This window comes from Alexandromys fortis, unplaced genomic scaffold (assembly GCF_014885135.2).
Source record: "Alexandromys fortis isolate MF-2015 unplaced genomic scaffold, M_Fortis_MF-2015_v1.1 scaffold_117, whole genome shotgun sequence".
Lineage (NCBI taxonomy): Eukaryota > Metazoa > Chordata > Mammalia > Rodentia > Cricetidae > Alexandromys > Alexandromys fortis.
This window is the reverse complement of record NW_026068015.1, coordinates 3391551-3403377: the sequence shown is the minus strand read 5'-3', so window position 1 is coordinate 3403377 and position 11827 is coordinate 3391551. Positions and strand designations below refer to the sequence as shown.

At 35.8% G+C, this 11827-nt stretch overlaps 1 protein-coding gene across 1 annotated transcript in view; it reads right to left on the bottom strand.

The window, feature by feature from the left end:
• LOC126513773 (glutamate receptor ionotropic, delta-2-like) overlaps positions 1-4243 on the bottom strand; it is an 18967-nt gene extending 14724 nt beyond the window's left edge. Inside the window, exon 1 of the mRNA XM_050162311.1 lies at positions 3865-4243. Coding sequence (XP_050018268.1) covers positions 3865-4243 — 379 coding nt within the window. The remainder of the gene's footprint in view (positions 1-3864) is intronic.
• Positions 4244-11827: the final 7584 nt, after the last annotated feature.

The window sequence follows — 11827 nt, the reverse complement described above, 5'->3', positions numbered from 1 at the left end:
GGGAGGCGGGGAGGAGGTGGGAATTTTTTTCTGGGAAATGGGAGGCGGGGAGGAGGTGGGAATTTTTTTCTTTTCAATAAAAAATTATATTAAAAAAATGACTTTTGGGTATTTTTTTTTCAGGAGAAAATGCTCTGGTACAGATTCCCTAAACTGGATACATGCTTAGATTTAGCTGACTGCTGGAACCTCCATTCCCTACCAGATGGCTTCACCACACTCTACCACCATTATTCCTGTAGTCAGACCAACGAGTCCATTGGAAACTGCAGGGAATGCATACTTGCCTATGTAGACTACTTGTTGAAACCTCTTAAAATTCCTCTACCACAGTTCTCGTCCTGCATGTGGGATGTAAGAAGACCAACAGAGTAGTATTTACAACAGAGCACAAATTACTACATATCTAGGATTGTGAATTTTACTATTTCTGATAAAATTCTTTAACCACGCTATTGTAACTTGAAAGAAGTCAAAAGTAACATACTTGGAAATTAACATGATTATTTTCCAAACAATGTTTTTTATTAAAAGATGTATTAGGCCCTACAATAGCATTCTGGCCATGAAGTAGATTATCAGGGTAAAAATTGTATCAACGAAATGCAATAAACTTCCTTTAATTAAGAGCCGAATTTATTTATATAAATAGAGAATCTGAAGTATTCTAAGCTGGCAAGGAGGCATGATTGCCGGTTTCAAAATTTGTCTCCCATCTGGGTTGATCCCATATGCTTTAGAAATAGTACATGCACTTCCAGATCACCACCCTCTTGAAGACACTAGAAATGCACATTGAAGATGGTTTAAAGAAACCTTCAAGTGCTGAAGTAAGCAGCAGTCAAAAACTATATACTTTAATGAAATGCCTCTAAAGTATAACGACCCTTATGCATTTAGGAGAACTTCATGGAACAATCTCTACAAATTTTGGGCTCAATTTTCTCCACAATTGAAGAAGTCCAATTGGAAGCATTCCCCTAATCTAATTGACATGATTAATGGGAGCATTTCAGCTTTGGAGGTCATTCTATTTAACTTCAACCCACTGGTAAGGGTCATTATAGAGATAGGCAGGAAAAACTAAAATAAATGCTGGGAGAAAGAAGGCAGAGTCAGGGAGAAACCATGTAGCCCTGCTGGAGATGGACTCTGCAACTTTACCCGATAAGCCACAGTTTTGTAATGATACACAGATTAATGGACATAGGTTAATTTAAGATGTGATTTAGCCAGATATATGCTTAAGCTATTGGCCAAATAGTATTGCAAATAATAAGGTTTCTGTGTGATTATTTTGGAGCCCAGCAGTCAGAAACAAACAAGAAGCCCCTACTACATATATGTGTGTATATACACATATTTCTATATAATGCACAGATATTAGAATAATATATATATATATATATATACATACATACACACATATGCACTTCTAAGCAAACTAATCTTCTAATCACCTTGTTATCCAGCATGCTGCCTGATTCTACTCACTAATGATACTTAATTCATTCATTAATAAGAGCAATTCCTGATAATAAAAATAAAAAGTCAAGTTTCATCCACTTAAAATGATGTGCCTGATAACTGGAAGTGAGCATGTTAGCCCTCTTCCAGGTACAAAACCTCTGGGAGATTGCTGTTTGTCATGGATCCCAGCCTACTTTTTCACTAACATGATTTATTGTAAGCATCAAAAGACAATTTTCTTATATTAAATGATGGTATTATTGGAAATAATGATAGAATCAAGGCCATTTTTAATGACTGCTAGGAAGTCATGTAAAGGAAGTTTATCAACAGAAGAGACAGATTTTTTTTTTTCCCAAAAGCAAACCCTGTGTTTAAACAGGAACCCAATCATCACTTGTGTGGTTTCAGCTCCTTATTCACTCCCAGGCATTTAGAGAAGAATGAAGGACCTGAGTATGAGTACCAGACTGCCTGCATGCTAAATCGGTACTTCCAAGACAGTTTCAGGTCATCAGTAATGAAAATGTCTTCTCTTATAAGAGTCCATCTGTAAGTCTCACAGGATTTGGAAATAAATGATAATAAATGATTTTCTATCCTACATATTTTTACAATCAAAGGGCAAGCTTCCCATTTTAACGCTGAGAATATGTCTTCATCAGAAATCACTTTTCTGCTGCTTCTTTTATTGAACTTAGGTTTTCTCCCATTAAAAATCTGGATTTTAAATATTTATTATTTCAGTGTATACTTGATCTGAGGCTATGAATTCCATTTAAAGATAAAAAGGGAAAAAATATAGGAAGCAAAAGCAGATGCAGGCAGGGAGTGTATGGACTCTAGAGACAGTCCCCGTCACTGTGCTTAGATACCATCCCAACAGTGTTTCAGGCTTGGGGAAGCCAATTCTTTTCAATATTGTTTTTGTTTCTTTTATTCATGTCAGTGTCTTAGTTCTTACTCTGTGACCCTTGAGTAATGCCAGTTAAGCAACAGAAATACTTGTTTCCGTCTTGGCAACAAAAAGCGTCTTTCTGGAGAGTCCACAGACTTTGCCTGCATTTTGCCCATTGAGTTCAAGGGGATTATTCTGGCAGCCAAAAAGCCAGGCTACTTTGATTATTTAGGGCCAAATGTAGCTGCTCCTGTCCCCCTTCCTGACCAGCCCCAGGGGGCTGTCCCTTATTGCCTGCCAGATTTTTGCCAACCTGCTGCTTCTTTGCTCTGTGGCTTTTGCTCTCCTGCCTACTTGGTTGTCACAGCTCTCTCTTAAAATGCAGCCCGATGATGAGAAGAAAGGATTACTTTAAATGTTTGTTTGTTTTTCACGCTTATTTACTTATTTGCCAAGAAAAACATTCTTTGATAAAAATGGAAAAACAAGACCCAGAGAGCAACATTTTAGAATCTTCAAAGGAAACGCATTTCTAAATGAATTCTTCACTCAGGGGTTATTTATCCTCCTTAGATCATCTCCATCTCTGGTCACTTCTCTCCCCACTCATAAAAATAAGTGGAGAATGGTATGCAAAGAGCTTTAGCTTCAGATAGAAAAGGAAGAGCTTCGGGAAATTATTTCAATGAAAGCAGTACTTTCACTTAATGTGCTTATGTATCACAATGAAAGTTCCCAAACCAAACTGTTTCCTCCGCAGGTCACAGTGCACTCTGGAAAACAGCGTGCTGCAGTGGACGACTGAAATATTGCTTCATACTAGTTTCAGTTTTTGTAAAACTTCATACCGAATCAAACGTGCAGAGGATATAGTCTACTTTAATCATGCCTTATGGATAAACCATTAAGTTAATAGTATGGTCAAAACAAGTGTCTAAACAAGTTTGTCCGATTTCTTTTAGTCAGTAGATAAAAAGAGGTTATCTTTTATCAGTGCTCTAAGATCTGCCAATGGTTTCATCATCATCATCACCACAGAATTATGAATTTTTTTAAAGGATTGTACTCTCTTTTTAACTTCTTATTACTTGAAAATTCAAGCTATATTGTATTTAGGCTACTTAGAAAGACTTTCGGATTGAGTGATACATACACATTTATTTACTTTTTATTTACTTATTTTTGAAACAAGGTTTAGCTAGGTAGCCCAAGATGGCTTTGACCTTTTCATCCTTTCTTCAGCCTAGCAAGTGCTGGGACAACTGGTGTATGTTGTACACTCCAATTGGTATTTTTATTTACATTTTACTTCAAAGGTATCTAGTACAATGCCGAAGAGTATTTAAAATAGTTCTGTTTGTTTGCTACTGTGAGGTGTATTCAAAATCAGAAAACCACAAATGATCAGTAAGTTCTTTAAATACTTTCAGGACTTACTGAAGTTGCTTCTCATGCAAACATCACTTTTTGGAACACTTCAGATCACAGTCACTTACCATATTCACTGTCATAGAAGATGATGAATTTCTGCCATGCATACTCGGTGACTACCCTCAGGATGACTTCATTCAAGTAGACAGGTGGACGAACTGAAAGAGTATAGTCATCATTCCGGTTGCTCCGGGTGAGCCCACAGCCACTCCTTGGGGTCCCAGCTGTTGAGCGCTGAATGAAGAGGTGTGGGATATGCATGGCATCTGCCAAAGACTGGAGGGATCCGGCTGATGTGCAACCAATGGAGCTGACTAGGGCCAAGATGCCCTGGTTCATAAGTTCACAGGCTGCAAGAGAGCACAGCGAAGTAAGGGTCAGTGGGCTCTGTATGATTTGTCCTCTCGGAGAAGCAATGGTTTGCAGAGTTACTGAAATGTACATTTTTATATGCATGATGTATGTAAAGAATCCTTGAATTACAAAGTGCTTCTGGAATCCAGTTCAAGAATTCTGCTTCCAATAGCTCTGTGGTGCTGTTCAAGATTCTCTTGGTTCAATTTGGCCATCACTAAAAGGGTAAAACAGCATTGATCTAGAGGGATTATTGTGAGGATTAGAAATAAACCAGTGTCTATCATCTGTCTCTCATGGTAGATATTCAATCAGTGGTAGCTAAACTTGTGTAATTATCACTTCATGATTCAGAAGAATAGCTGCCTAATACATGATACACATTTTTAGAAGGTAGCTAATGCGGAAATGATGAGTGATAAGATAGACAGAGTTGCAAGTAGAAACTTTTGACCATCATGGGTCCCCAAATCCGATGACATTTTCTCTCTCAATAAACTAGAACAATGAAATGGTTTTCTTTTTCTTAAGCTAAAGTAATATTTAAATTTTTTATTTGGCTTATCCAGTATAAGAAGAGTGCTCTCTATTGTATACACAGATAGACTCAAATAAATCACTGTAACCAATACAAGTATCCAAGAAAACAGAGCTTCATAGACTGAAACCACAGAAGTTACACAGTTCTAATTTTCAAACAAAAACTTTGGTTTATGTATTATATTTTTCATGTATGGACTAAAAGGAAGCTGTCAGTTTTAGTCTTTAGAAAAATAAATTTGCATAGTTACATGTTAATCATGCTCAGCTGGAAAATTTGTTACTGCATGTCATTGGATAAAGGATTTATTTCATCTTTTGCTTCTATATCACAATCCAGTAGTGTCAGAAGTCAGGCAGGACCCAGAGCCAGGATTAAAGCAGAAGTCATGGAAAAAATGCCAGCTGGCTTGTTCCCCGTGGCTTGCTCAGCCTTCTTTCTTCTTTTTAATCTATTTTCTTTTAATTTAAATGTCTTCCTTGTATTTTAATCATGTTCTTTCCTCTCTCCCAATTTCTCACAGGTCTGCTTTACCTCATCACACATCCAACTTTATGTTCTCTCTCAAAAAACAAAGCTAAATAAAAAAAAATATAAATCAAAGCAATTAAACAAAAAACACAATGAGATGGAAATATCAAAATAAAACACATAAAATCATGAAGTACATTTTGCATTGACCTGTAAATTGTTATGCCATTCTTTATGTGTTCTCTGATTTCTGTGGTGATGAAATATTCTGAAAATATCTATTGCATTTAAAGAGACTGGAACTTTTTCTGGGCCCTAGTCACTTAAGAGTTAAGTGACTAAGTGACTAATTGACTGTGTACCCAAACTCTTTGTTTACTCTGTTTTTAAGAGAACAATGTAATAATTATATTTACTTGCCTGAATTTCCCATGTAATAAACTTTTAGAACCCAAGCAAAAACACAGCTACAATCTTAAGTTATATACACTTCATGCCCTGACCAGATTAATGCATGTACTGAAGTCAAAAGCAACCTTGTAAACTGTTTTTAGATATTGGTTGATAAACAATAATGTTTATCATTGATGTTATCTCAGTCATTTGGAGCTGTAGACTTAATGGAGTGCAGTCCTTTACAGAAATCTTTAACAGGGATGTACAAGTGTCCCATTTCTTTTCCATGTTATGCTTTCTATGCTCTTCAATAAATATATAGTGAACAACTTTGTTAGAGAAAACACAGACCGTCAAACCATTCAGACAGACAGACACCACTCACACACAGACACATGCAGCACCTACAGAACTAGACACACACAGATCATACAACAGACACACATTGCGCTAGACATACACAAGCACAGAAAAAAATGGATTCACAGGGCAGTAGGTAAGCAGGCAAAGTTTAGTCTCATTTGACAGAGACAAAGACATGAGGGACAGGAAATAGAGAATTCAAATCCAGTCTTGCTCTTGGCTAAATGTCTTCAAGAAGAAACTCTTTTATTTCTTTCCTTAATGTGATACTGAGGTACTACTGGTAAACCAGACTGAGTCCCTAACACATTATAATCCACACAGTTTTGAAATAGTATGCATGTATCTGAGGTGGGTCTCATACTTGCTATATAGCAGAAGATGACTTTTAACTTCTAATCTTCCTGCTTATATTATATGCTGATATTATATCTATGTGCTGCTACACTTAGTCTCCATTTTATTATTATTTTATTGTCTTCCTATACATAACATATAAGTGATTTATATATCATTTTAAGGTTACTGTTTCATATAAGCACCCTATTGCAAATATTAGCAATGGTAATTGAAATATTTACACATGATGAAAATAGGAATCATCAAACAATGATTAGAAAACAAAAACATCATGTTGAAATTGTAATGTAGCAACCATGCTGTCCAAGAGTGAACAGCAGTTATACCTGCTGTGTTATGCCTTGCTGATGAGATGACATCCTAGGATAGCATTTTGGAAAAAGATTTTGAGACTCATTAACACATACACACACATTATTTTGTGATGTTTTAGACATTGAGGGACAGGAGAGATATAGCTTGTAAATAATGGATGTTTTTTCTTCTTACAAAATTTCCAACTTTATATAGTATACATTTTTAAAGTAATAATTGTGTGCATCCCCTCTAAGCGTGTGGGGGAATAAATATAGAAGATTCATATTCTAAACAGTGGCTCAAGATTTTTTTTACCCTCCATCACAGAGAGTAGCCAAGATGATTTTTGATTTGCTACTTCAAAATTTCATGTGACTGAGAACAGACAGAGTTCTCCACGGGAAAGCCTTTGTAGAGTTTGTCTATTGTCAGGGCTCAGTATTTGAGGTCCCTCTGATTTGCCTTAATGCTGATTTAAAAACATGACCAAAAGGGACTCGGATAATTTATTTAGCTTGCAGATTACAGTCCATAATCATAGGACACCAAGGCAGGAACTCAAGGACTGAAGCAGAGACCACAGAGAAGCTCTGCTTACTGGCTTGCACTGCCTGACTTCCTCTACGTACTTTCTTATACTACCCAGCACCTGGAGCTTGGGAGTGGCATCTCCTTCTGTGTGTTGGGCCCTCCCAAACCAATTAATAAATGTCCTTCAGAAATGTCCCAGTTCAATCTGATGAAAGCAATCCATGAATTGTCATATTCTCGTCCTTGGCAACTCTAATTTATGTCAAGTTGACAACAACCAGCCAGCACAGAGGTTATCTCATTAAAGAGAGAAAAAAAAGATCAAAGTGGAACTGGTTGTCCCCAAACACAGTTCCATCCAGGTAAAGACTGTGTGATGTGGGAGTGATTTCTTATTAATAAAGAAACTGCCTAGGCCCATTTGATAGGCCAAACCTTAGGTAGGTGGAGAAAACAGAACAGAATGCTGGGAGAAAGAAGCTGAATCAGGGAGTCGCCATGATTCTCCCACTCCAGGCAGATGCAGGTTAAGGTCATTCCTGGTAAGCCAGCTCGTGGGCTACACAGATTATTAGAAATGGGTTAGGTCAATATGTAAGAGCTAGCCAATAAGAGGCTATAGATAACGGGCCAGGCAGTGTTTAAAAGAATACAGTTTCTGTGTAATTATTTTGGGTATAAAGCTAGCCGTGTTGGCGGCCGGGTGCCGGGGACGCAGCCCGCTGCTCCATATTACAACAACTGTGTCTCTGGAAAAACCCACCATTGACTCTTTGAGTCTGTACTGTGAAACTGATTAACAATGCAAAATGTTTTTTGAAACAGAGAGAAAAATAATTGATCTGTCTTGAATTTAGTCTGTTTGTCATAGATGAAGGCTACCTTAAGGAGCATAACTTGTGATGTCTGAGGAGAAATTATAAACATATAGGGTTGTATTGGGAACACAGACAGCTCGTGTCTGGCAGAGAAATTCCAATCTTAGCAGTTAAAACACTGGATCATTTAGTTCTGTTTCCACAGAATGTAATTATCAGCCCATGATGTAAAGGGTGGGAAGTGGATTGATAAGATAAGAGGGGCCTCTGTGTATCTTCCAAAGATTTTTCACTGATATATTCTTTTCACTAATATCTCAGGCTGTGTGATGTATATGAACATGTCCATATACCCTCCACATCAATCTGCCCAGACCATATGCAGCATCCTGCTGGTTTGTAACTCCATCTGTTTGAGATGTACATCAAATATGTTTGGAGCATGCTCTAATTGCTAAAAGAGCACATCTTTAAAAATTATTTTTTATAGCAGAATTTTTAATCAGCAACACTTTACCACTCTTGGATATTAAGCAGTTATGTGTTTGTTGACTCTGGCCTCTCTCTTATTCTTCTACTTTCTCTGCATCCTTTTTCTATCAGATGATGAGTTAGGATGACCTTCTTCCATGTCAGTGCCTTCATTTTGAAATTCTCAGCTTCTAGAATTATGAAAAATAACTGTTTTTATAAACTACACATTGTTTTAATTTCTGTTAGGGCAGCAAAAGCAGACTAATACAATGTGAAACTGAACTTTAGGGTTCCTTCCTACCATTTCTTTGCTCAAAAACCTTCAGGTATTAATGGCATACCTTTCCATTTGTGGCCTTTTAATAAAATCTTATTACTTATGGGTGGTATTGGTTTTTTCTTTAGATGCTTTTAGCTTCTTGTTTTCAATAGTTATTTCCTATAGTTACATTAGCAAGACTGCATTAAAACATGAAAGAGAATATTTGACTGAGTTTCACTTTTAAACTTTTAATTTGATTTCCAATACACAAACAGTATCTCAAAAATGTCATGATGTCCTCAAAATGTTTGTCCAAAAGTCAAATAATGTAACATCTAAACAGTAACAGTTATTGACAAGGCATAAGGAAAATCAGTCTTAAAGTGAAGATACAAATTTATCAATTAATATTGGCTTCTATCTAGTATTAACTAAACATTATAAAAGGTATCTATAAATAATTTAAAAAATGAACTTACATAATTATTTTTAACTTTTTTGTTATGTATGAGTATATCATCTATCTTTAGAGTTTCTATTTGTTATTTGGTTTTGGTTTTGAAAGAGAACACATTTATTGAATACATAGACAGGGCAGTGAAATAGGCAATAGGAGAGTGTCATCCACGTATTTAAGTATTTTGTGTATTAAATATGTTACAACATATGAAATTCTTCAGAGATTTAAAAACTATTGTGTAAGTGGTCACTTTCTTGCCAGCTGTAACATTATACCTTACACTGTTTAGAAAGCTGTCCCTTCTACAGTCTGTAGAGTTGGAAAAGATCAGCTTGTCTCAAGCAAAACTCTCCCTTCTCTACACCCCTACCAGATCCTCAGCTGTCAGAAGATGCAGCAATGGAAAAAAGCTTTATGCATGAAAAATGTTACCTTGGTTAAAAATCCATCTATATCTTCATAACCCCAGATAACAAACTTTGAATATTAAATGTGATTTTTGGTAAGAATCACATTATTTATTGGATTGCACCCTAACTTTGAACTTTACCCATCATGTTGTACAAATTATAGGTATTGATTTCCCTGTTCTTAAAACCTTTAAGAATGGGGTTTACAGGTTTTAACCATGAAAAAGTCTACCTGTTGATCACATAAATATACTTAGTCTGATTTAAACAGTATGCAAAATATACATATATCAAAACATCATTTTTTGATAAATAATTTTTGTCTCATGCAAATTAGGTGCAAAAGACATGGCTTAGTGGATAAAGTGCTTGCCAAGCAGTATGAGGACCAGGGGTTGCATCCCGACCTCCATGTAAAAGCTTAGTAGGCAAGGCTGAGTCGGCATAAAAACTGACCGTTTGTAGTCTAAACACTTAGGAGGCAAAACAGTGTTACCAGGATTGGCAGGCTAGATGGGTTAGCAAAATCTGTGAGCTCTGGCTTCAATGAGAGATTCTGCTGAGAAAATAAGGTGGAGAGCCATGGAGCAAGACACCTGACATCAGCATGTATGTTCACACATGTATACATACATCTATATACATGTGCACCTCTGAATAGACAAGCACACATACAGACAAATATACCATATATATATATGTATATATATACCATATATATATATATATATGTAAACTAGAATAATAAAATAGCTAGCCTTTATACTAGGAAATTTGTCATATTTATGATTTTTTATAAATATTTGACAATATGTTTCAACAAATTATAATTGGCTTTGGTTCTTTGTCTAGGGTTGAGGCTTCATGAGATATTTCCCTTCCATGTTATATGTTTATTGGGATTGTCCTTGTTCAGATATTGTTTAGGCTGCCTGAGAGGTTATATACTTAGAAACACACACTCACAGACATAGACACACACTGAGAGAGCACACACTATAAAAATTAAGGAAAAAGAAACCATAACTTTGAGAAACAATGGGGAAGAGGTGCAAAGAAAGGAAATAGGTGAATGACATAATTAGATTTTTATTTCAAAATGTTTTTCATTTGTTTATTTTTTAAAGCAAGGTTATTTTATGTAGCCCTATATCCTGGAACTAACTATGTAGACCAGACTGTACTGGATCTATCTGCTTCTTTGTCCCAAATGCTGAGATTAAAATGTTCCTAGCTTCAAAAAAAATGTGTTTTAAAAAGAATGACTGTTTAATTTTGCCAAAATATTTTCACACAAGTATTAATATAATTACAATATTTTTGTTTTCAGTTTGCTATTAATGTATATTAAATTAATGTCTTCTAAGTGTTAAGTTGTCCTTGCTAGGATGCCCCATACCTCAGTAAATAGTAGAATAAAGCCACAGATTTTTTTCAAGTTTCTAGAAATGTGTGTGTGTGTGTGTGTGTATATCTATATTTAAGGCTACATCTCCCCTAAATGCTTACTAGAATTCACCAGTGAAACCTTTTGAACCTACAGTTTATAACCATAATTTCCTGTAAAAGGTAAATATTTGGACAGTTATTCTATATACCCTTGGTCACGTGAGGTTTGGTAGACTATACACCTTAAAGAACTTTCCTTTTCATCTAAGTCATCAAATATATTTAATTAAGGGGTTTATACCATTTGCATTGGTAATTTACATAGCTCTTGTTCCTGATCAATCTGGCTAATTGTTTAACAATTTATCAATTTTTTCAAAAAAACATGGTTTCATTGATTATCTGTTTTACTCTTTTGTTTCTACTTTATTGATTTCCATTCCAATCTTCCCAATTTCTTTTCTTTAAATGAGTTTGAATTTAGTTTGAGTTAAGTCTTGTAAATGTCCCTCCATTTAGTGCTTGAAAAAAGATTTGTTTTTATTTTAATTTATGTAGATAAGTGTTTTGCACGCATGCATGCATGTGCACTGTATGCAATACAACGTGCCTATAGAAGCCAGAGAGCACCAGATCCCCTTGGATTAGAGTTAAGGCAGTTGTGAGCTATAATGTGGGTGCTGAAAAACAATCCCTGCCCACAAATGTGTTGCAAATACTCTTAACCACTGAGAAACCTCTCCAGTTCTGTTAAGAAGTTAAAAATAAAATCCCTTTTCTATTTATTTCATTAATATTAAGTACGGTGATTATTTTTTATTGATTTTATTGAGCTATACATTTTTCTCTGCTCCCCTCCCTGGTTCTCCCCTCCCTTCCAACCCTCTCCCATGCTCCCAGTT